The sequence below is a fragment of the Panthera tigris genome, chromosome E3 (genome assembly GCF_018350195.1).
Source record: "Panthera tigris isolate Pti1 chromosome E3, P.tigris_Pti1_mat1.1, whole genome shotgun sequence".
NCBI lineage: Eukaryota > Metazoa > Chordata > Mammalia > Carnivora > Felidae > Panthera > Panthera tigris.
The window spans coordinates 27359277-27384982 of record NC_056675.1 but is presented as its reverse complement, the minus strand read 5'-3'; the positions used below and the strand labels follow the sequence as shown (position 1 = coordinate 27384982).

General features: G+C 46.6%; 1 protein-coding gene across 1 annotated transcript in view; it reads left to right on the top strand.

Annotated features, from left to right (window-relative positions):
* Positions 1-25706, top strand: part of XYLT1 (xylosyltransferase 1) — a 311804-nt gene that overhangs the window by 266513 nt on the left and 19585 nt on the right. Inside the window, exons 7-9 of the mRNA XM_042972051.1 lie at positions 11799-12015; positions 15075-15251; positions 19879-20141. Coding sequence (XP_042827985.1) covers positions 11799-12015; positions 15075-15251; positions 19879-20141 — 657 coding nt within the window. The remainder of the gene's footprint in view (positions 1-11798; positions 12016-15074; positions 15252-19878; positions 20142-25706) is intronic.

The window sequence follows — 25706 nt, the reverse complement described above, 5'->3', positions numbered from 1 at the left end:
TAAACTAGACTAAGTGGGTAAAGGAAGTTAATGGAAGGAAAACCTTGATCTCTGACTTCAGATATGGCTAAATCAAGCAGTTCAAATGCTTTAATCACACCTAGACTCCGTTAGTTCTTTTCTTTTCCTTTTTATTGGGGGGGGGGCATTTAATTATTTGCTATTCCTGGACTGGGTTAAAGTAAAATAAACACATCAAATAGCCAAGTAGTTCACTGAGGGGGATCTTTTTATTTTTTTAATTGAGATGTAATTGACATATAACATTATGTTAGTTTCAGGTGTATGACCTAATGATTCGTTATTTGTATATATTGCAAAATGATCATACTAAGTCTAGTTGACATCTGTCACCCCACATGGTTACATTTTTTTTCTTGTTGATGAGAACATCTAAGATTTACTCTCTGAGCAACTTCCAAATACACAATACAGTATTATTGGCTATACATCACCTCCCCCCAGCATGTATTTATTTCACACCTGGAAGTGTGTACTTTTTGACTCCCTTGTTTAGTTCTATCTTCCTTTGTGTCATTGGATTTTCTGGCTCCAATGGTGACTTAGTAGCTTCGTTTTAGAGACGGGGAAACTGAGACTCAGGTGAAGTAATTTGGTGAAGCCTACATAGTTACAGCAGTGCTAGGACTCCGGCCCAGGTGCCTGTGTCCCCAGAGCCCAAGCTCATAACCCTTGTATGATGCAGCCTGTCTGTATTCTGGGCCTGCTTTCCTCCAGCATCCTCCAGGATGCTTCCTCCAGCATCCTCCAGGATGCTGGGTGGCTTTCAGGCAGCGACTCTGCTTCTCTGGGCTTCACTTTCTCCCTTTGAAAAAAGAAAAGTGGATGAATAAGATGGTCTCCGAAGACACGTCTCCTTCTGATGCTCTCTGCTCCTGGACCAGCCCTTATAAAAGACATTGTGACAAAGGCAAAGAGTTTAAAAGATCAAACGATGTGGAGGGACCAAAAACAAGCAGTAAGATACAAAATAGGCCACAGGGTGCCTCGGTATTTAGTTCCACGTGGCTCCTAATAGCAGTGTTGACCTTCTGTCCCCATCTTCAGCCCTTGGCAGCCAGTGTGGATTCCCAGCTCCTGCTCCACAGGGATGGCATAAAGGCAAACTAATATTTTAATAGCTGCCAAATTGGTCCTGACTGTTCCTGTAATTAAATGAAGGGGAGTGTTGTGTTCACCATTTCTCCTTGCTTTCCTCCAAAAATAAAGTTGATGCAACGAAAGGCACGCAGCACAGTTACTGTTTTCCCAGTTAGCCTCTGTAGGGTGAGCAGAAGCAGGTGTCCTAAAGCTCACTGAGGGACTAAATATGTCCTTGCAGACTAAATAGGTCCTTGCAGTTACCCTGGAACTCCTGGCTTCTGTTCAGGGAGCATTGGAGAAGTTTACCAAATGTCTGCAACCTGATTGTTGCGGGGGGCCGGCGGGGTTGGGGGGGGGGTGGTCTGATAGGGGCTAGAAAGGGAAGATCCTTTCCACCAGCCAGAATAGGGTTTCCTCTGACACTTTGTCTGCCTCAGTCCATCTGACCTCTCTTGCTGATCCAAGGTCCACAGGCCCCCATACTGAGCCCAGGGACACATTGTGGTACAGGGGCAGGTACATGAACATTGGAGGCCTGGCACCTGTGTTGAAATGCTGGCTTGCTCATGTGATGGCCATAGGACTTCAACAGATGGCTTTGACTCTCCAAGCCTCTGTTTCCTCATCTTTATAAAATGTGAATAGGGAGATGGGCATTGTGGAGGACGGAGTGTCCTCCCTGACCCTGGGAAGGCCCTGAACCACGCACTTTCTGGTGTGTTGTCTCATTCCCACCTCACTTGGCAAGTGAGATCTTCGAGATGAGTACAGCTGAGGCTTACAGAGTTGATTTTACTTGCTTAAGGTTCCACAGCGAGCAGACCACAGAGCTGGGACTGGAACATGGCTCGGTCTGGCTTTTAAGGCCTGATTTTATCACGCCGTGATTCATGACCACATCTGACAGGACCTGCAGTTTTGCCTTTGGGGCGTACAACTGAAAGAGCAGAATCCTGCTAACTTTAAGCAGAAGTATTGTTGAAATGATCAGGAGAGGAAAAGATCAGGTTCTTCCCCTCCTTTCTACTAGAGTCGGCGTCTCCCAAAGTGTGTTCCCCATCCACCCGTAGCGTGAGAGGTGGATTCAGGTACTTCACAGACAGGAGTGCTGGGAAAGCTAGGTACTGATCGCAAGTGTATCAACAACAATTGATAGAATTAGCCGTCTGCCCCATGGTTTCATAGAAGTTATGCTGAGAATAAGACTCAGTTTAAAAAAAAACAAAAACACCGTTGAAGCTATTCAAAGTTGATTTAGAGAAAATTATTAAGGGAGCTTTCCTGTAAGTGCTATACATAAAGCACTTGGCACAGCAGGTAGGAATCCACATTCTGGATTCTAGGTGTATGACCTTGGCTGAGTGACATCAAGCACCTGTGTGTCAGAGTTGTTAGAAGAATTCAATGGGAGAATATAGGGATAAACTCTTGGAACAATTAGTTGGGCGTGTCAACTTAGTGACAGTGATGATGGAGAAGAATCTTGAAAATGGCATACATATGATTAACATTTTGCAAGCACTCCTCCAATTCTTATGGAAACTAGCATTTGACGGGTAAGAAGGCTAGACCAGTAGGAAACCAGGAGGGGTCCCAGCCCTGAGGTTGGAAGTGACATCAGCAAGTTTCTTCCAGCTGTCAGGTCTGGACCCCACCTGCTCTAAACAGCACTCCCCCCGACTGGGCACCAGAATGACAGCCAAGCAGCTTCAGCAGCCCTTTCTCTCTGACATTGAACTCATCTTCAGACCCACACCTCCCTTGATGTATAAACAGGCAACTGTTTAGCCAATAGTTGGCAAATCCATTGAGAGCCTGGCCAGGAACCTCCTCCAAGCAAATCTGTGCTCAGGAGGCCCTTTGGTGCCAACTTGCTTATCAAGAGATGGGCTCTCTCCCCAGCTGTCTTATAGCACCATGATTGATGTGAGGAGATAATTAATATCTCATTTCCAATGGGGAAAGCAGATTGCATTTCCCCTTTGCTTTTCTTAAACCCAACCAGTGCATTTATCACTGTTTGCATGTTCACTGTATTTAATCCAATTATAGCAGGCATGTCAAAATAAAGCTTTGCGTTGCACCAGCACCCACACAAAGCTGTGTATGCATCTCCTTTCTTGGCCCCCACATGCGTTTTGAGGTCAACTTGGGAACTTTTCTTTTTCCAAAACAATATACATCGAAGTTAGACAAAAGACTAGGACAAAAGTATGTTCAGGGTGTCATCTCTGAGAGGTGGACTTTGATTTTTTTTTTTCTTTGCTTTCTCTTTCTGTTCTAAGTTTTCCATGAAGGACGTGCATTACATTTATAAACAGAACAAAAGGCTGTAAACACTGTTTTTTAAAATGTGTGAAAAATTGTGGAAAACCACTTAGCCTTCAGTGGACCTTTAGCCTCTTGGAAGTAGAAGCTGATTGGGCACCAAGCACCATGAAGACCATATGGCTACCAAGTCAGGGGATTCTGGGTCCCAGGATTTGGGCCCCTGACTTGGCATCTCTTCTCAGTCTTCTTTTTTCTCCCACCCTTGGATATCAAACACAAGTCCACTTTCTTCGCACAAGGCAGTAGTAACAGTCACATGTGAAGGGTTTCCTGTGTGCCGGGGACTGTCCTAAATGCCTTAGTGAGGTTATTTCTTGCAAGTCTCAAAACTACCCCATGATGGAAATGCAGTCCTATCAGGCTCAGTTTTCAGATGGGAGCCCAGAGGCTAGCTAAGTTAAACACACAGATTATAAGTGGGGAGGCTGACTAGAACCCAGGAAATCTGGCCCCAGGGTCTGTAGTCCTAGCCTCTGTATCACGCTGATTCCCTCAGCATGTTCACTGTGGGGCTTCCTGCCATATCCAGGTAGATGATGCATTCCCCCCACCAATCAGGTAGGGTCTGCCTCTCTCGCAGTTGACCTGCTCAGATGTGTCAGCAAGGCTCTCACTCCAGCCACCTTGACTTCTTTCCATTCATTTGAGTTCTTGCACATGCTGTTTTGGTCCCCAGTAAAGCTCTTGCCTCCAGATCTTCAGATGACTGATTCCTCCTCATCCTTGACGTGAAGCTTCAATGCCACCTCGTCAGTGAAGCCCTTCCCCAACAATCTTCACTAATGACGTCTCTGTCTCTTTATTTTCTGCCACTGCGCCCTTGAGTTTTTCTATATAGCACTTATTACAAACATCTAATTACATATTAATGTGTTTTGTGGCTCTTTGTGTCTACTTACTTAGTTATTAAGAGCAGGATTATAGCTCAGTGGCTAAAAGTGTGGGATCCAGAGCCTGACGGCTAAGGTTAGAATCGCACCCTTGGCACTAACCAGCTGTATGGCTCTGGGGAAATTACTTAGCCTCTCCGTGTCTCTGTTCCTTCATTTGTAAAATGAACCTTCATAGGGTTGTAGTAAAGACTAAATGAGAGAATATGGATTTAGTGTGAGGAATGGGATCTGGAAAGTAGCAGGTGCTCAATAAATGGTAGATGTTATTCTATTTTTTATGTCTCTCCCTGGAAGATGGAGAAGGGTAGGGATGATGTCCATCTTGTTCACAACCAGATTCTCAGCACACAGACCTGGGGTAGTGAAGATGCTATCTGGAGCTGCTGAACGAGTGAATGCTCCAAGCCCCCTGTTCTTCCAGGTACTTCAGAGTAGAGGCATAACAGTTGACCCCAGCCTAGGTCAGGAAAGGGGACAATCCAGCCTGGGCCTGAAAGAAACAGCCAGTAGGGTCCCTGTGGAGCTGCCAGACTAGGTCCCAATGAGCTGAATCCTTGCTGACTGGTAGCATGAAAAGATGATGTATTCATACTGCTCGGACAGAATTAGAAAGGTGCCCATGACCCTTGTCACCTCCACTACCACAACCATGGGCATTGCTTATTAAAATAATCACAGGAGATGAAGTTCACGGTTTGTGTGGGGCTCTGGGCTTCTGTCCTTGGTGCTGAAATATCATTGCTTTTCTGGACATAGAGGTGTGTAATTAGTTCTGGAGGTGCCCTGCCCATTCCTGTGTACCAAATCACAGGAGAGAGAAGAGGAGAGATAGAAAATTTAAATTTGTAGCTTGATGAAGGAAAAATATTAAGCATCTTGGTGAATATTTATGGAGCACTTACAGTGTGTTGAGCACTACCCTAAGCCGTTTCTATGTATAATCTCATTTAAACTTTTGCACTAGCTCTCTGAAGCGTTATTATCATCACCAGTTTCCATGTGAAGTTACGTGTTCAGGTCGTCCAAGGTTGGTGGCCTACCCAGCACGTGAATTGTGTAGTCCAAAGCTTGGCCCCTGCATTATACAGCTGTTACGTGTCAGCACATTCACATAGCTGGCTGAGTTCATACACTGTGGGTTTTCGTGCTTTGTTCCATGACTTTATTTTTTAACTAAAATGCTTAGGTTGTATTTAGGCTAAAGGAGTAATCTGGATTCAGTGACAGATCACTGGACAGGAAAAGAGAAGAAGGGGAGATTTTTTTCCTAGGCTATGTGACTTTGGATGTCTTTGAATCATACATCCTCTCAGTGTGTTGGGGTTTTTTTTCAATCTATAGAATTAATTATATTAACTGATTGCTAAGATTCCTTCTTACTCAGACACGCTGTAAAATCTGAGGAGCAGAGTTCTTCCTTTTCAAACTCATTATAGGACGAGACAGTTCTGGAATAATTCCACACTCAATGAATATGCCAAGACTGTAGCCAGGGAATTAACTGAATTAAGAGACCTTCATTGTCTGCCTTTTCTGAGATCATGTTCAAAGGCTACAGAAGGTTTCTTAACTGACCTTTTCACACACGGATGAGAATGAGGACCCCTGTCCCCTTCCATCCAATTTCCTTTGATGCTCAGCTGAGTAGAACTTGGTCCCTATGACATCTCAGTAGAATCCATTTAGTTATGACTTTGTTCCATATTGTGCCAGTAGAGAAAGTCCCTGGAAGGCAAACCACCCCTCCCTGAAATCCTGGGAGGTAAAACCAAATGCAATTGATTCCATGTTTGCCCTCAGGTAGTCTGTTCTGAAGACAGAAGTCTTTGTGACGTCTGGCAGGGAGCTCTTCCAAGACCAACAATGAACCCTTTTCTGTCAGTTTTCTCATTTCAGCACCGGGTCTTTTTGAGGTAGTGAAAATTCTCAGATCCTCCCTTTGGATCCTTTTACAAGGACCCTGGCAATCAGGACAGAGCAGTTAAGAGCTTGCATGGATTCATCCAGACCTGGATTCGAGTCCAGGACTGTTAGCTGTGTGACTTTGGGGAACGCCCTTAACCTTCTTGGATTGAGTTCCTTTGTGTCTCAAATGTTTGTTAGAAGAATCAGATACCTGGTTAAGGGCTGCTACTTCCTTATTGAACAATTTCATGGCTTTTACTCCTCCCTTTATTCATTGGCTCAATAAATACTTATTGAGCACCAACTGTATGCTAGGTACTAGTCTAGGCACTAAGGATACAGCTTTGAACAAAAACAGGCAAAAAACTCTCTGCCTTCTTGGGACTTACATCTAGTAAGGAGACAGTAAGCTAAATAAATACCTTGTATACAGTGGTACAAATTTTTAAGTTCTATGGAGAAAAATAAAGCATGAAATGGTGGTCACAGATGTGAGGGATTCTGGGAGGGTATAATTGCTATGTAAGAATGGTTCACTGTGTAATGACTGGCTCAATCCATTGCTGGAATGAATAGTGCTTACTGAATACTTAGCAAGGACCTTTGTAAACCTCATTTGTCAGCCTTTCACAGCTGATTCAGGAGGGTGTCAGCACAGGTGTCATGGAACTCATCTTCCAGATGAGGAAACTGGCATTCCAGAGAGTCAAGCCAACCCCATATCTCCCCATCTGCGAAGATAGAGTCATCATTAGTACCCAGATCCTTTTTTTGTCTGCTCTGAATTCCACCTGTTGACTCGGTTGCCCTCACATAATCAAATCATCTGGAAATGAAACTAAATATAAGAGAGTGTCTTTGGTCATCTTCTGTGTGTTTGGCCCAGTGCTTAAATAAATCTAGTCTCCACCCCTCAGGTAGAGAATCACACACCCTTGACTGCTGAATCAACATTTATGAAAAGGCACACCCAGGTATTTGCCTACTTACCTTGATTTCCAGCCATTCCCTTTTTTAAGAGATGGCAAATGCATAGGGTAGAAAACAGAATGCAAATCACTGTCCAAGCAGTTGATTCCTTTCCCCTGCTAAATACCCAGACTCTGGGCCTCTGCTGCTTTATCCCAGTCCAGATGCCCCTCTTAACCCAGGAACTGAGACCTGGGGGGATTGTTTGTCTCTATTTACTCATAATTAACCGAAGCATGCATTTGCAGCTTATCAGTTTTCAAATGCAAGTAAATATAGCAACCAATCTCCCACCCCATGAATATTTCATTTTGGAGATTACTGCATAAATATTGTATTTGGATATTATGGTCTGGGACATCACATTAAAATTGCAAGACGATGCTATTCTCCCACATAATGGAACACAAAATTAAAAGGCTGGCCTATGGAAAGAAAACTTCTGCATGTCCTCAACACCTGAATTTTGTTTCTTTCTTTCTCTGGGTGAGTTAGTCTTGGCTACCACATAAGTTCTCGTGGAAGTTACCTAAAATTCAAAGGTTTAAGCAGGGTTAAGTGTCTGCAATTTAATATTATTATATAATTAGCACCAGACAGAGCTGAGGTAGGATTTTATTTTCCTAAACTCAGGCACTTCCTTTAATGGACCCAGTTAGAGCCGAGTTTTGTGTCAGTGGAGTGATACGGTAAGTATATTGGAAAACCTTCGAGTGACTCCCAGAGAGAACGTGGCTTTGCTGACAGCGTGGATTTGCACTTGGAAACGTGTTAGGAAGGATACCTGGGAGGGATACCTGGGTCTTCTGGTTGGCTTGTATCCTCTGTGTGTCTGTGGAAAATTTGTCAGCCTTCTCTGGGATCCCATGTATCTGTCTGGAATGCCTGCCCCACCTCCTCTTCCTGGATATAACAGAGTGACTTAGAGAATGTCACAGCTGGGAAGTACCTTATGATTACCTAACCCATATGACTGATGGCCCATGTGCTGGCTTCAAGGCTAGGGATATGTTTTATTTAATCAGAGCACCTTTTTTTTTTTTAAATGAATTTGAGTGCTTTTCAAAAACTGCCTTCTCTACTTTGCTGACTCCACCAACCCTGTGGTCTTCTACCCAGCCTGCCTCAGATGCTTCCATTATCCATCTGACTCCTGTAGGCATTTAATATTACAATCCAGACCTAGCCCAACTTTGGTCATCACTTTCCAAAGTCATGTTACCAAAAGGGAAACTAAGACTCAGGGTCATCACTTTCCAAAGTCACTCAACTCGTTACTGGTAGAGCTGCACCACCATGTAGATGGAAAGCACATTTCAGCAGAATAAGTCAGCAACATAAAGAAGATGTGGTTTATATATACAATGGAGTACTACTCAGCAATGAGAAACAATTAAATCTTGCCATTTGCAACAACATGGATGGAACTGGAGGGTATTATGCTAAGTGAAGTCAGAGAAGACAGATATCATAATGTTTTTGCTCATATGTGGAATTTGAGAAAATTAACAGAAGACCATGGGGGAAGAGAAGAGGAAAAAATACTTTCAAACAGAGACAGAGGCAAACCATAAGAGACTCTTAAATACAGAGAACAAACTGAAGGTTGATGGTGGGAGGGGAGGGGGAAATGGGTGACGGGCATTGAGGAGGGCACTGGTTGGGACAAGCACTGGGTGTTGTATGTAAACGATGCATCATGGGAATCTACACCCTAGGCCAAGAGCACATTGCACACATGGTATGTTAGCTAACTTGGCAATAAATTATATTAAAAAATGAAGTCATCAACATTTTTAATACAGTCATCAGTTTTGCTAAGAATTCAGTGGATTACTGAATGCTGAATTACTGATCATGATGCTCAGTGAGTGACCAGTATCTATGGGCAGGTTCTCTCCTTAAGCAGGAGGAAAGTACTGGGGATATGGATTTATTAGTGAGGTTCCACACACTTCCCTCCAGTGGATGCTAGTGGATTTGGGAGGACACACTGGGAGGGATTCTTTGTAGAATTCAGCACGTCCAGCACAATGGAACTATCTGCAGCTTTTATACCCTGAAGTCTGGGCATCACGGTAGATCTTTCCCGAGTCACTGCCTTGCACTGTCCTAGGAACTGTGAGGAAAGCAGAAAGGAGGAATCCAGAGTCAGTTCTAATGATAATAGCATCTACCTGGTGGGGGACTGGTAACTCTAATCTGAAGACATGCAGGTTCAAAGGCCTCTAAGACACATGATGGAGGTGCAGACTGGCATAGTGGAAGAGGGGTATATATGTGCCACGTCCATGGCTATCTGCTTTCTCTAGGGACTGAGATGATTCACATCCATCATGGTAGTGATAAAAGTTTAAGTTGTTCAGGAATGTATAGGACTTTTTCAACGGCAAATGACAGAATCCCATTTCAAAATGCCCTAAGCACGTTACTGAGGAGTCCGGGTGAGTCAGGCACAGTGGGATCCAGGGTCTCAAGCATAGTCATCAAGACTGTCCCTCCCTCTTTCTTTCCCTCCCTCCCTCCCCCTCTCTCCCCCTCTCTCTTTCCCTTCCTCTCTCTGTTTTCTGTGTTACCTCCACTGTCAAACAGCCTTTGTACTCATGGTGACAGGATGGCTGCCAGCTGCTCTAGGCTTACATTCTCTCAGCTGAAAATGCCGTTGAAGAGCCCTCCTTCCCAGCAGATCCAGCAAAAATCCGGGGCCCAATCTCAGAGTTAGCTTGAGTTACTCACCCATCCCTGAATCAGTTATGGCAGCCAGGCAGATGGAATACTCTGACTGACCAGGCTGGGTCGTGTCACCACTGCTTGGTGCTGGGGGTGGGGCGCAAACCCAAGTTAAGTGAGAGTTAAAGATAGGTGGCTGTCCAAAGTAAAATCAAGGTGTGGTTCTCAGAAGAATGAGGAGTGGATGCTGGGTAGACAGAAACACAGGATGAAGCCTTGGAAACATTATTGTTGGTAGAGAAAGCCAGACCCAAAGAGGCCACATATTGTATGTGTGAATCTGTATGAAATGTCCAGAGTTGGTAAATCCATAGATACAGAAAGCAGATTGATAGTTGCTAGGGGTTAGAAGGAAGGCAGACATGGAGTGACTACTTATGGGTATAGGGTGTCCTTTGGGAGTGCTTAAATATTTTGAGACTACGTGGGTGACAGTTGCACAGCATGGTCAATGTATTAATGCCATTGAATTACGTGCTTTAAAATGGTTGATTTTATGTTGTATGAGCTGGAGAAGCAGGACAGCCCCTGGATTAGGAGACTATAGTTAGGAGATTATAGGTCCTAGTGAGACAGCACCCTGAGGAACAGCAACATCCTTCCCTCTCCCTTCCCCGCACCAGGCCAGCACAGTGCCTGGCACACAGCAGGTGTGGGTCTCCTACTGCAAAGGAACTGAGGGTTCACGTCAGAAGGCTTGGTTCTGGTTTGGCCCACCTTCCCAACACATCCGTTTTGCTAGCTCTTTGATCTTTGGTTTCTGCATCTACAAAACAGGAAGTGCCAATTCTGCTCTGCCCACCTTGCAAATCCCAAATATGTATACACTCCAGAGCAGGAGTTCTTAATCTGGGGTCCTCCGATAGAATTCTAGGGGCCCACAACTTTGGCTGGGAAGAAAGTGATCTTTATTTTCACTGAACTCTAATTGAAATCCAGCTAAATGGAGGTAACAAACCACAACAGTATTCGCGGTAACTGTAAGGAATCACGTATTTTCATATCACTGTGATTGATGCGTATACCTCTAAGTATCATTTATGCTCCCCTCTTCTGCAAAATTACAACAGTTGTTAGACCTGCCACAAGAGCTTGCTATCTCATGTGTTACAAAAGAAACACACACAAATTTGGTGTTTTGAAAAATATTTTGTAATCCTGTCTTTCTTGTGTGAATCTAAAACCATATGAATTACATCATAACTGGGGTTTTGTAATATTTTTAATACTACATATTTAAGGTATACCTTTAAGAGCATTATTCCAAGATGAGCATCCATAGGCTGTATTCACCAAAGTGCTAAGGCATTCATGGCACGAAAAGGCGATTTCAAAAGTTCCATAGGGAAGAAGTGGATATAACAGATGATTGTTCCCATCTACTTGTAGTGGGCAAGCCCCCTAAACCTTCTAAGCTTCAGCATCCTCACCCATAAAATGGGAATATTGACAGTGCTTACCTCATGGGGACATAGGGACCTGTCTCACTTGTGTAGATCAAGTGGCAAACTACACACAGAGCCCCTGGCTCAGTACTTGGCACACAGTAGCAGTGCCTGGGTAGCTCGGTCAGTTAAGCGTCCGACTCTTAGTTTCAGCTCAGTTCGTGATCTCACAGTTCATGAGTTTGAGCCCCACATCGGCTCTGTACTGACAGCGTGGAGCCTGCTTGAGATTCTCTCTCTCCCTCTCTCTCTCTCTCTGCCTCTTGCCCCACTTGTTCTCTCCCTCTCTCTCAAATAAATAAACATTAAAAAAAATACTTGGCACACAGTAAGTGTCAATACATGCTTTTATTGACATGACTGTGCTATTTCATTTGGATTCTGTGCACCTCTGGGCTAAGGGCTACTTTGGCTTTCACAGGTTCATCCGAAAACAGGGTCTGGACCGACTCTTCCTGGAGTGTGACGCCCACATGTGGCGCCTAGGGGACCGGCGAATCCCAGAGGGCATTGCTGTGGATGGAGGCTCGGATTGGTTCTTGCTGAACCGGAAGTTTGTGGAGTATGTGACGTTCTCCACAGATGATCTGGTGACCAAAATGAAGCAATTTTACTCCTATACCCTGCTTCCTGCTGAGGTGAGTGTCTAGGGAAAAGTTCCTCAGCAAGGTAAGAGCCAGCTCTAGCCTTTGGAACAAAGCAGATGCTGAATTTTTGCCGAAGGTTTTGCAAAGCAATGCTGGGTCCAATACATAGTCCTGCAAACATCCAGAAGAAGTTGGAGAACTGCATCCGCCACCAGGGTCCTTGCTGTCATAGCCGGCCTCTGGTATGGAATAGACAGGCATACAACACGGCCACTAACAGTCCACACAGCATATTTGTGCAAAGTAGAAAAGGCAGCTCTTCCTTAAGACACTTGGCTCCCATTGGTCGTAAAATCATCACAATATACTGATTTTGATAGAACAAGACCCTTCACTGCCATTTTCCAGAAAACTTAAAAAAAAAAAAATTGAAACCTCTCAGACGGACAGTGTTGATGGTGTCCCACTAGGGTTGTGCAGTGTGTAACCCTCACAACTGTATATGCCGGCTCTTTCAGGACACACCCACATCAACTTTTGAGAGATCCTCTACAGTCATCAATCATGTAATAACCACTTTTTCAACATGAAGAATCCCTTTTTCAATATTGAGGGTTTTTTTTTTTATTTTTTTAATCATATCATGATAGACATTAGTGTTGGCCTCATCGGTCACAATAGAAATTCCAGTGATCTCAAAGACAAAGAGCCAGGGCTTCTGCTGGACCTGTACTAGCCCCTGCATTGACAGCCATCGGGACTCAACATTTCCTGACAGCTTCTGGAAGCTCCAGGGAGCCTGTCACCACTTTTCAGACCTCAGTGAGGGGAAGGTGTCTTAGTTCAGACTGCTATAACAAAATACAATAGACTAGGTGGCTTTTAAACGACAAAAATGTACTTGTCACAGTTCTGGAGGCTGGAAGTCTGAGATTGGGGTGTCAGAATGGTCAGGTTCTAGCAAGGGCCCTTTTCTGGGTTGCAGATTACATACTGACAGTTTTCATTGTGCTCAATCCCAGAAGGGGCATGGGAGCTCTCTGGGGTCCCTTTTATCAGGGCACTAATACCATTCATGAGGGCTCCACCCTCCTGGCCTAATCACCTCCCAAAGGCCCCTACCTCCTAACACCATCACATTGTGGGGCTAGGATTTCAACCTATGGATTTTGGAGGAGATGCAAACATGCAGTCCATTTCAGAAGCCTGGTTGTGTACAATTGCAGCCTGTTCTGAAACAGTGCCAGCTCCATCTGAAAATGGGGGCGGGGGGGTGGACACAGTTCTGAATGTTGCCAGCAGCCTTCTTATCAGACCTGACTGGGGGGTTCTCGATTCAGCTCTCTGGCCTCCAGTTCCCTTTCCTCCTAATTTCTGACTTCAGGAAACTCCAGAGCTGGTTGCCCTTCTGTTGAGCCCATGACACCTCTCGTGAGTGGTCTACCATTTCTTCCTGGCTGTGCCTCAGGCTCAGGCTGTGTGTCTAGGTCAGACAAGACAACGTATCTCATTTGATGGTTTCCACATCCCTCACCAACATCTGTAGCAGTGCCAAGCTGATAGGGTTGACTGCCCACGTCACTCCAGAGGGATGATGGGCTTGTCATCACTGGGCCAGGTTTTACTATTCTGCACACACATTAGGTAATCAGCTTTTAATCCTTTTTCAGCGAAAATCACCTTTTCTCTCAATGTCGATAACCTCCTCATCCATTATCTTCGGGGAATTTCTGTATCATTATGAAAGGACATAGGGTAATTGGTAATTGGGAACTTCTCCCCACTGTTTGATGGAGAATATGTGCCTCTGTGGGCTTGTAGACAATTTAAGCTTAAAATCCAGGTTCATGGGCATATGTCATTTAGCAGCACAGGGCAGCTGGAGTTCGTGGGTGGAGCCTCATTTTGCCCATCCCCTGCTTGAGAAGGGACTGTTTGGAGGCTCTGGTTGTTTTAATCAAGATGCCGTTCATGATGCTGGCTCTATCTCAACCCCGCCCCAGCACACACAGGCACTTAACACTCCAGGATCCATACCTTGCCCTCCCTTCTCCCAGACCACCTCTAGGAAAACAGTTTAGAGTAAATCTAAAGGCTGAGCTATAAATTTATTAGAGGCAGACATGTGTACCCCAACATCTTCCCCCTAGGGAGCAGAGAGCAGGGAGAATGTATCTGCCTGGTATCTGGGGTTGTTATAAAACAGTGTCCAAACAGAAGTCTGCCTGTCTGTCTGTCTGTCTCTCTCCCTCTCTCCCTCCATCCCTCCTTCCCTGTCCCTCCTCCCCCCTCCTCTCTCTCCTCTCTCTCCTCTCTCTCCTCTCTCTCCTCTCTCTCCTCTCTCTCCTCTCTCTCCTCTCTCTCCTCTCTCTCCTCTCTCTGGTCTCTTTCTTCACTCTCAGTATTGCTTCCTTCTCAGATTCCTAGGAGAGGTTGGCCAAGAGTTATTGGATTACAAGAAACTAATGGAGCCTGTTTCAGCACCATGGACAGCGAGCAGCCCTGCCCCACCCCTCCCTGTGTTGTAGCCACACCCGTGTGGCTGAGGCAGGAGGAGGGGGGCCTGGGACTGAAACATCCCTGAATCTGGCTTCTTTTACCAAGGGGTGAAATTCTAGAGCATCAGTCCTTGTTCTCTAGATATCTCAGACAGAAATCCCCTTGGTTTCAGATCTGACTATTTGCAAAGCAGGATGCCTTTTGGCCCAAGGTTTTCTGGAAAATTGTCACCACGTTTCCTCTGGTACCCATGAGTTGACATAACCTGAGGGACTTTTCCTCTCTGCCGGGCAGACAGAGATGTCGTGAACAATAGGAAACGTCTTGCAATCAGATTGTAGACTGCTGGGGAAAGACAGTTTAGAGAAACACTCAGAGCGTTAGACTTGCAAACAGAATGAAGCCACTTGGACAAAACATCCTGTGTAGCCTGAATTGGACCAAGCTGGCAGCTGACCCCATTTGCAGAGAGACCCAATGAGTGTCCAGGAGAGGGGAGTCCCTGCGCAGTCAGGTGGTCCTGGAGGAAGGGAGGCCCCACCACCACCACCACCTCAGCCCACTCGAGGGAGGCTGGAGGAGGTCTCAGGCTGGTCCCTGTCTCCCCGCAGTCCTTCTTCCACACCGTCCTGGAGAACAGCCCCCACTGCGACACCATGGTGGACAACAACCTGCGCATCACCAACTGGAACCGCAAGCTGGGCTGTAAGTGCCAGTACAAGCACATCGTGGACTGGTGCGGCTGCTCCCCCAACGACTTCAAGCCGCAGGATTTCCACCGTTTCCAGGTGAGCCCACCGGGGCCCCTGCCAGCCCCTGGCCCACGCCCTCCCGGCACACGTCCACAGGCCTCTGAGGCCGGGCCTGCGAGTCTTCTCATCTTGCGGTTTCCAGACCTGGGTGTCCGTAGTAACAGTGACAACATCAACTGTGGCCACCGGGTTTTGATCACTTACCCCCCAGGCCACAACAGTTTTAGCCACTTGGCCTGTATTGACTCATGAACCCCACATCAACCTTGTGTGACACATAGAGAGTGTATTATTGGCTTTTTAAAAAAAATTTTTAATGTTTGTTTATTTTTGAGGGGGGGAGGGGAGGGGCAGAGAGAGAGACAGAGGGAGACCCAGAATCCAAAGCAGGCCCCCAGGCTCTGGCCCGACAGCGGACTCAAACCCATGACCAGCAAGATCATGACCTGAGCCGAAGTCAGACGCTTGATTGAGCCACCCAGGCATCCCAAGATAATATTATCAGTAATCTATTTTAGAGATAGAGAAACTGAGGCATAGAAAGGTAAAAAAACTCGAGGTCCCATAGGGCTATGTATGTTTCCAAATCCATTTCTCTCTACTGCTTTTCAGTTAGAATCCCCTGAAATATTCAGTAAAAATACATTTCTGGGTTCCAAGTTGAGTGTACCCAGGGCAGAGTTTCTCAACCTCAGCCCTCCGAACATGGTAGCTGGATAGTTCTCTGTTGTGGGGCGCTGTCCTGTGCGTTGTTGGGTATGAGTCTGCATCCTTGGGTTCCAGCCGCTATATCTAGCCACACACTCCAGTTAGGAAAACCAAAAATGTCTTCAGATATCGCCAAATGTCCTCTGGGGGCAAACTCACCCCCACTTGAGAATTTCTAATCTCTGTTGAGGTCCAGGAATTTTTATTTTGATGTGTTACACTCTGGAGAATCCTGATGAGCAGTCAGGTTTGCAAAACACCACGCTCTCTGAACCCGAAGAAGTCAGAAGAGGTAGAAACGTTACTGCCGTCACAGTGTCTCAGCACAGCCAAGCGACTTACGGTTCTGGGGGGAGCAGAGGCAGGGGGTCATAAATGCTCCATCGGCTTCCATGAGCCCCAAGGATGCTTGGCGCCCGGACCTCTTTTGGATGGCAGCCTCCTTCCGTCCTGTGTGAGTGCCCGTCCCGCTCCCGCCTCACCCCCCTCACCATGCCCTGGCACCTGCTGCTGAGAGGGCGAGCAGAATGCTACAGAGTGGTTAAACACATCACTCTGAGGTCACCAGAGTCACCACGTGGATATGGTATGCTTCTTCCCCAACCACTAACACAGAGGGAGTACAGGTGGGTAACCCAAGCTGAGGCACCCCCGCAGACTCACTCTGACACATAATAGAACCATCCATGGGAGGACACGGCCACCCCCACCCAAGTGGAGCTTCTAGTCTCTTAGCAGGCTCCTCAGCGTGTGGTCCAGGGAGCTGGCATAAGCATCACCAGGGAGCTGTTAGAAGGCTGCAATCTCCACTGCTCTAGCTGGCCTGGGGCAGAATCTGCACATAAATAAGATTCCCAGGTAGAGGAGGAGGCTATTTATGCTTGAGAAGCACAGCAGTAGGACTCTGTCCCATACCAGGCTCTGTGCCAGGACCTCTGTGGTCCTTGGCTTCACTGGGGTAGGCAGCATCCCCATTGTGCACGTAGGGAAACTGAGGCACAGAGGGGCTAACTTCATTGTCCGTGGACACAGAGTGGAGTGGCAGGGCTGGAGGTCCCTCCTGGATGCCTCCAGCTGCAGACCTGGGTCTTTTCCATCAAACCCCACTGCCACCCTGGTTTTGTGTTCACGCGGGTGCAGAACACACAGAGGGTTCCGTCTCATTATTTGGATTTCCTCAAGGTGCCCACCTAACATCTTTCACCTCTGTAAGCAGTTGCTGCAATAAGTATTCTTTTAGGCCTGTTTTTGGTGGCAGATTAAGAGCTACCCAGGGACCTCTTCAAACCCATGTTAATTTAGGTATGAACTTGGGTGACATTTAACTCCTTTGTCCATGGAGAAAGGATCCACTGAGCAGAAAGAAGGTTGCAGGGGAAATAGCTGACCTATTCAAAAGGAAAAAAAAAAAAGATTCCCCCTTTTGTAGAGGACCAACTATTTGCCTCAATGCCAAGGACCTTCATCATTTAGAGCAAATGGCCACGGCAGTTGGTGGGAGCGCTGCCCCTGGTGGCGGCATCTGCGTTCCAGCCCCAGCCTCCCAGGAACATCGTGGTCTCTGGTAAAGACGAGCTAACACAGAGACCTTGCACGTGCTCACAGCTATTCCTCTCACAGTAAACAGAGATCAAGAATATCCCCCAACATCTAGAGTCTAAGAAACTGCTGCCTGTAAGGAACTTAGAGTTCTTGTTCAAAGAAGAGTGATAAATATAGAAACGTGCCCTTTTAGAAGATACAGCTGTGAATAAAGAATCACAAGCAGACGAGGGAGGCTGCCGGCCTCTGAGTCCATTCTCTGCCTCGAGAACATGAAGGTCTAGAAGCCCCTCGTAGCAAGCTTCAGGGAGTAGTGATAATAGTCACATAATAATAGCTAACACCGTGTGCCAGACTCTGTGCTTAGTATGTATTTTATTATACCCATTTTAAGGATGAGAAAGCTAAAGCCCTGGGTGATTTGCCCAAAGACATAGTTAGGAAGTAGCAGTGTAAGGATTTGACCCCAAGTGGTCTCCTTTCAGCACTACTGTAAGGTAACTGAACTGAACTTCCCCCCCACCCCCCCAGGGAGAGTGAGAATACTATTAAATACTGTCCATGAACCGCCACAGGGTTCATGAAGCCGAGAAGCGAAGGGATCTTCAGGATAATACCAAGGATGTTTGTTTTCGGGAGCTTCCAGCTTACCCAGCAGCCCAGTCCTAGGATGGCATAGTGGAAAGAGCTTGGGCTTGAGAGTCCTACAGCCGTGTGAGTTTGTATATGAGCTCAGTTTCCTTCTGTGTCAAATGAAACTCATAATCCCTGCTTTGCAGAGTTGTGGATTCGAGGTGGTGATATAACGCAGCATTCGGTGTACATAGTATGTGCTCGGTGTTTTTTATGGTCATTGGTGCTATTAACCCACTGCAGTGAAAACAGTGTTAGACCCAGCTTAAGGTCAGTAATAACACTAGACCATTAGCTCCTCAAGGGAGGGCTGGGTTTTGTTTCCACAGTCCTAGATGGGGGTCACCAAACTACACCCCCTGAGCTAAATCCAGCACACTGCCTGCTTTTGTAAATAAAGTTTTTTTGGAAAACAGCCACACCCATTGACCACAGCTGCATTTACTATGTGGCTGCTTTCACACTATGACAGAAGAGTTGAGTAGTTGCAAAGCTGGAAATAGTTACTATGGCCCTTTGTTGATCCCTGCCCAGATATTAGTATAAGACCCAGTAGGTCACAGCGGGCTCAGAATTTTCCTTCTTTATCCTCAACCCTGGATCTTCATCTTGGCTTTGCCATTAGCTTGCTGTATGGCCTTAGATAAGTCCCTTTCCCTCTCTGGACCTCAGTTTCCTTGAAAACTTGGTTTACATACGTGGTCTGTTAATACTGCATCATGGTCACCTGGGAAGCTTCTTGGCCTCCAGATTCCTAAACCTCATCTCCAGAGATGTTGAGTCTGTAGGCCTGGGGATGGACCCCAGAATCTGAATTTTTTTAAAAATGTTCAATTGACTGTGGTATTTAGCCCAGTCAGGCACCATTTACCTTACCCTGGAGTCTTATAAAAGTATCACCCCAAAAACCTGTTAAGAATGTAGATTCTTAAGTCTCACTCCCACAGATTGTTCTGATCAGTACCTCTCGGAGTTCCTTGTGAGTCTGTAAATCAGCTGCAGGGCCCAGGAGGCAGTAGGGAGTAGTGGAGACTATAGCGAGCTGAAGAGGATATGCCCATCTAAAGGGACAGCTGCTTTTCAGCCTTATTATTTTTTATTTTAGAGTGGGCACATAGGGAAGAGGGGGCAGAGGGAGAGAGAGAATCCCAAGCAGGCTCCACACTCAGTGCAGCCTGATGCGGGGCTTGATCCCAAGACCCTGGGATCGTGACCTGAGCCGAAATCAAGAGTCGGACACTTAACTGACTGGGCCTCCCAGGCGCCCCCTTGCTCTCCAGCTTTAAGCAGTCATTCCCATGTAGGAACAGGGGCCTGGATGTTGCCAGATGTATTTCTGTTTAAAGGAAAGCTAAAAGTTGTTTCTGTGAACTCTTGTACTTTTTAAATATTGCCAGCTAATTCAATTTTAAAACACTCTGCTGGACGACTAAAATATATCTGTAGGCTATATTTGCCCCAGACCTTCAGCTAAATGATTCCTGAGATCCATCTCAGCTATAAACATCTAGGACGTCATTTATTTAACAGACATTTAAATGATGCTTACTCTGTGCCCATCATTGCTTTAAATGCTCTCCAAATATTAACTCATTCAGTCCTAACACACTTCTGAGGATCTCCACTTTACGGATAGGGAAACTGAGGACAGAGAGGTTAGAAAGTGTCAGAGCTGGGATGTGGATCCAGACAGGGTGGCTTGCCGAGCCCTGCTCCCCAAACCCCCACTCCCTCCCCCATCCCACTCCCTGACACTGCTTTTTTTATCCCATGAGCACAGCAGACAGCCAGGCCCACCTTCTTTGCCCGAAAATTCGAAGCCGTGGTGAATCAGGAAATCATCGGGCAGCTGGACTATTACCTGTACGGGAACTACCCCGCGGGCACCCCGGGCCTCCGCTCCTACTGGGAGAACGTGTATGATGAGCCAGATGGCACCCACAGCCTGAGCGACGTGGCACTCACCTTGTATCACTCCTTTGCCCGCCTGGGCCTCCGACGGGCTGAGTCGTCGCTGCACGTGGAGGGGGAGAACAGCTGCCGGTGAGCCCATGGGTGGGGAGAATCGTCCCGGGGTGCAGGAGGGGCGGGCGGCACAGCACCAAAAGGGGGCACTGCGTGGGGACCTCCACCTCTCTGGGGGCTGTAGCCGCGCACCTCACCTCTCCCAGTCTCCTAGGGCCTGAAAAGCATCTGAACCGTCCGAAGGGCCGGCACTCTTCCACTCTAAGCCACGGTCACTCTTCCGCTTTTTCATAATACCAAGTCTACTGTTTACCTACTTATTCCCTTGCAGCGCGCTCATGTTTATGCTAAGTACGTGTATCTTACAGGGAAGCTTTAGATCACCATGTTGTATAGTGGTGTTTGTCTTAAGTGGAAGGTAACCATGAAAATGCAGAACTTATTTTTTTTTTTACTTTTTATTACAGAAAATGTCAAGTATATATGAAATAGCAGAGTGCGACCCCATGCTCCCATCGCCCAGTTCTAGCAATCTCTAGCTCAGGGCCACGGTGATTTCCTCTCTTCGCCCTTGCCCACTTACCCTCCTCCCAGATAGTTTGATTGCAGCAAATCCCAGGCGACCTTCCATTTGAGCTATACATATTTTTAATACGTATCTCTGAAAAATAAAGACTCCTTTTTAATACATAGCCATACTATCACTGACACACCTAAAAATATAACCAGAAGCGTCATTAACATGCAGAACTGTTATTTAAGATGTTCAGGTACCGCTTAGCGTCATCTCACCCACCACTAGCAGGTACCAGTTGAGACTTGAAGAAAGAGTGTTCTAGAATATATGCAAAGAAGAGGGGAAGGTAGAAGATCATTCACCCTGGGCCCCTTCCCCTTCGCGAAGCCCTCCAGCCCTGGTCTATTTTGCCTGCCTCTTCTTCCGTACCAGCAATGCGCATTGCAGATGTTTACATAATTGCACCAAGAATTGGGAGCCCTGGTTTTTTTTTTTTTCATTTGACGTTATAATATTCGCCCCCTTTTCCCCATGCCGCTCTGCCGCCTCCCTAATGATAATGATCCTCTTTAATGCCTGCAAGGATTCCATTGAGTAGAAATTCCAGAGTTTGCCTGGTTCTGCCCTTTCCCGTTGCCTTGGCAGTAATGGACCATTGTAAATAATGTTCTGATGACTATCTTTGTGCAGAAAGCCTCTTTTTTTTTTTCCCCTTCTGTTTTCTGATGATTTCCTTAGGATGCATTCCCAGAAGTGCTAATCACTCTCCCTCTCTTTCTTGGTCTCCGTTCTCTTCGTCATCCCACCTCCCTCCTTTAACTACAAAGAGAAAACATTTCTTCTTCTTTTTTTTTTTTTTTTTTTTGGAACAACGGTCTGTCCACACTGAGGCCTCCCCTGGTGTCCCTCCTTGCTCTTCTGTTTCCTCATCTGGGGAGTGGAAGAAGAGAAGAAAGAGGAACTGTCTTGTTCCCTCCAAGCTGCAAACATGGGAGTATCCGCCCAGTGCCTGGTGCATACCCAGCTGGGCTGCAGCAGACACTTCCGTTGTCTCCTCCTGGCCTCACACTTCGCCTCTCCTCTCCGTGCGAGTTCTGATTGGGTTTGAAGGGAGACCAGCCTGGGTTGGGAGCCCAGGACTGCACTCCATACCTGTTGACCTTGGACAAGTCATTAATCTCTCTGCCTCAGCTTCCTCATCTATAAGATGCACATAGTGTCAGTAAGGTGATGTGAATTTTAACGGAGATCATCTTCAAATGCTGCCTCATGAGCTACGTATCACTGTTACTATTATCATCCCCATTTAAGTGTTTTACACGCTAAGTGCTCAGTAAGGACGCATGTCACTGTTGGTATCTCAGTTGCCATTATCGTGAAGCTGCCAAAAGCAGTCAACACTGAGCCCGGTGTGGGAGCTGCACGCTTCGTAGCTGGTATGAACCGCTTCCTCCTTGGCTGTTTCCCTGTGCTCAGCGCCTCCCCGCTTCTTGTGCGGCCCACCCTTCCCCAGTCTTTGAAGGTCACTTTCAAGGCCTCTGTGATGCTCATCTGGGGCTCCCCTAAGAGCCCCACTCCTCCCTCTCCCAAGCGGCCAGTAGCTCAGACTTCCCTCCAACACGCCCACTGCGGATAGGTGCGGTGCCCCGGGTCAAGGTCGTCACCAGTGTCTTTCCCCTCCTGCTAGTTTGGGGACAGGATCCTGGCTTTCAGAGCCACCACATGCATCCCTGTAGGTAACTCGGTGTCTGACTCTGGGGAGGCAAATGTTGTTCAAGAATAGTTTTAGTCCCAGACTTGATGGAATTGATAAGGTAAATGACCGATACGAAATTCCAAAAGACACCCACAATTTATTTAGGGTTGTTGAAATATTCTCCTGGTATTTGTTTGGGGATTAAACAAGCCATCAAGTTGCCTCAGGCCTAGAATCCTTTGGCTTCTACCTCATTTTTTATTATAATAGAACCATTGTGCCTTGCTGTGGGCAAAGCAGATATATTTATGGATATGTGCCTGCAAATAAATCAGGACAAAGGACCCTTATCCCAAAAGGCAAAAGAGAGTGAATTCCTGCCTCTGGGGTATCTGGGGAAATAGCAAATGAAAACTTTATTTCAGGAGTCTCATTTCCTCTGGGCGTCTCATGCAAATTGTCCTTCCAGTCTATAGTATAACCTTTCATAAAAGTAATGTTTATTGATTTTTTTTCTCATTATAAAATGACACTTGTTCATTGCAGAAATTTTTGAAATGGCAAATTGAGAGAATACAAAATAAACAAATACATACATACATACATACATACATACATACATACAAGTTTGCTTTTGAGCCACCATCCAGAGATAACCATGTCAGTATTTTAATACAGGCGCTTAAATCCAAATGCTATCCCGAGCCAGAGAATAGCAGGTGTCAGCCAGTGCCAGTCCTCACGGGGCGGGGTGACCATGCCAGTGTGGAGTACCCATGGGCCCTGGTACCGAGCTTCAGCACATCCTTGCCTTCTGGGAATTGCAGACTTGAAGTTGCCAACCAGTCTCCTGATTTTTCAAGAGAAATTAGAAATCCAGATTTTTGTGTGAATCTAAGTTTTTTCAATGCCCACCTTCTTTAAATAAGGAAAACCCCTTTGGGCCAGATGGGATGCATCTGTGGCACCCTTTGGGTCATATCCTGTTGGATTTTGTATATTGTACTGCACCTAATTAAAATGACCTGTCTTGCTGTTTTTAAATTTTTTAATGTTTATTTTTGAGAGAGAGAGAGTGAGTGGGAGAGGAGCACAGAGAGACAGAGACAGAATCTGATGCAGGCTCCAGGCTCTGAACTGTCAGCAAAGAACCCTACACGGGGCTGGAAATCACAAGCCGTGAGATCATGACCTGAGCCGAAGTTGGACACTTGAAGGACTGAACCACCCAGGCACACCCCTCATTTTAGTTTTAATTGCTCAAGTACCATATACAGTCAAGAGGAGGTATCACAGGACTTTTTTTTCAGTTATATATAGGGTTATATGTACCCTAGATGCACCTTAGAAGCCAAAGGTTCAAGAGAAAACCCTTCTAGAATTTTCACTCAATCAACATGCATTTACTGAGCATCTCCCATGTGTCAGGCCCTGTTAGGCACTGGGCACTCGGCTGTGACCCAGACAAACCAGGCCCCTGAATTCAAGGATTTTCCATTCTAGTGTAAAGACAGTACCTCAGCATACCTAACAAAAGCCACATGGTAGCAATGAGTTGGTGACTTAAGATTCAGTGGTCAAGCAAGATCTCTCTGAGGTGGTAACATTTGTGCAGAATGGGACTACAGAGCCAGACGTGCAATGTAACAGGAGAAGAGCATCCCCAGCAAAAAGTTTATCCTGTGCAAAGATCCCAAGGTAGAAATGAGCTTAGCATGCTCAAGAACCCAAAATAAAGAATCCATGTGGCTAGAAGGTAAAGGGTTGGGACAAAGGGAAACAAAATGAGGCTGGAAGGAGAGGCAGGACCTGGTCAGCCACATGGGGAGGTTGGATTTTATCATAGACATCAAGCAAACCACTTATGGTATTTAAGCAGTGGACAGTGGATATGGCTACTAACAATGGGTTACGGTGGACAAAGTAGGAAGGGACAAGCAAGGAAGCTCCTAGAAAGGGCCAGGTAGGGTGTGATGGTGGCTTGGATGAGGATGGATGCTAGCAGTGCATAAGGAGAAGAGAGGATGGATTCAGGTGGGAACAACAGGATTTCTTGATAGAAGGTGAGGGAAGGCAAGCAATCAAAGACTAACTCCTGGATTTCTAGAGTGCTTGACCATGGCTCATTTACTTGATCCCTTAGTAGCACCTAGTACCACTGACCACTCCCTTCTGGAACCACTTTTTTCTCTTGACTCTCATGACAAGCTCTCCTATGTTTCGTCCACCTTCACTGACCCTACCCACCTTACAGAACAAACGTGGACAGACTATCTATTGTAATGATGCCACATAACAAGTCCCAAATCAGTGTTTTGAAAGGGTCAGCATTGACACAGGGCTCAAGTGTGTGGGTCAGCTGGGCAGTTTTCCTGGTCTCAGCTGGGGTCTCTTCCGCATCTACAGCCAGCTGCAGGTCACAAGTGGGGCTCTGTTGTCTATAGCTGAGACTTGTCAGCGGATCTAGGATGGCTTCGGCTGGGATAGTGGGGATGGCTCTGTTCTTGTTCTCCGTGCCTCCTCCCCTGGCAGGCGAGCTCAGGCATGCTCTCAAGGTAAGCACAAAAGAGCAAGAGCCAAGTAGAAATGTACAAGACTCTGGAGGCTCTGGCTCAGACCTGGCGTGACACCCCTTGTACCACACTCTGCTAGCCAAAACAGATTCAAGACCGAGAACTAGACTGTCTCATTGGTGCAAGGAGACGTACAGAGTCAAATGGAAAAGAGTGTGGAGACAGCAGAGGTGAAGAACTGGGGACATGAATGCAGGCTGCCCCAAGACCCCTCCACAACTCTAGGCTCTCCACAGTGGCTACCAGCCACAAGCAAGCATTCACGTTTAAATTAACTAAAATTCAAACGTCAGCTCCTTAGTCACACTGGCCACGTTTCAAGCGCTCAGGAGTCACAGGTGGCTGGTTGCTACTGTACTGGACAGCAGAGGAGAAAAGCATTCCCATCATGGCAGAAAGTTCGGCAGCACAGTCCAGGGAGGGGGGTTTGTGGCTCCCAGCATCCAGACCCAAAGCGGGTTTGCATAAGCCCTGAATGTTCCACTGGCAATCCCAAGACAGCATAAGCTTTTTTTCTCAGAGCCCCGGAGGCATCCCAACAACAAGACGGTGACTTTGGGAGATGTGTCAACACAGGAAGGCAGCTTCCCTGACCATTATAATTGGACATGAAGACTTAAACTCCTGACTGGAGCCAGAGGGCAGGAAGGACAAGGGGTGGGGCAATGATTTGTGGAATGCTGTTCCCTAGGGGCCACCAGCACCTTCTGAGTGCTATGCTATTAACACATTACAGAGGCCGGCAGCTTTTATTTCATGCGTAGGAAGGACAAAGAGCTGAGCTGTCCACAACTCCCCTCTCTCTGTGCCTCCCCCCCAACCCCCGCCCGCCTCCTTGGGGTACCTCTGCTTAGCTT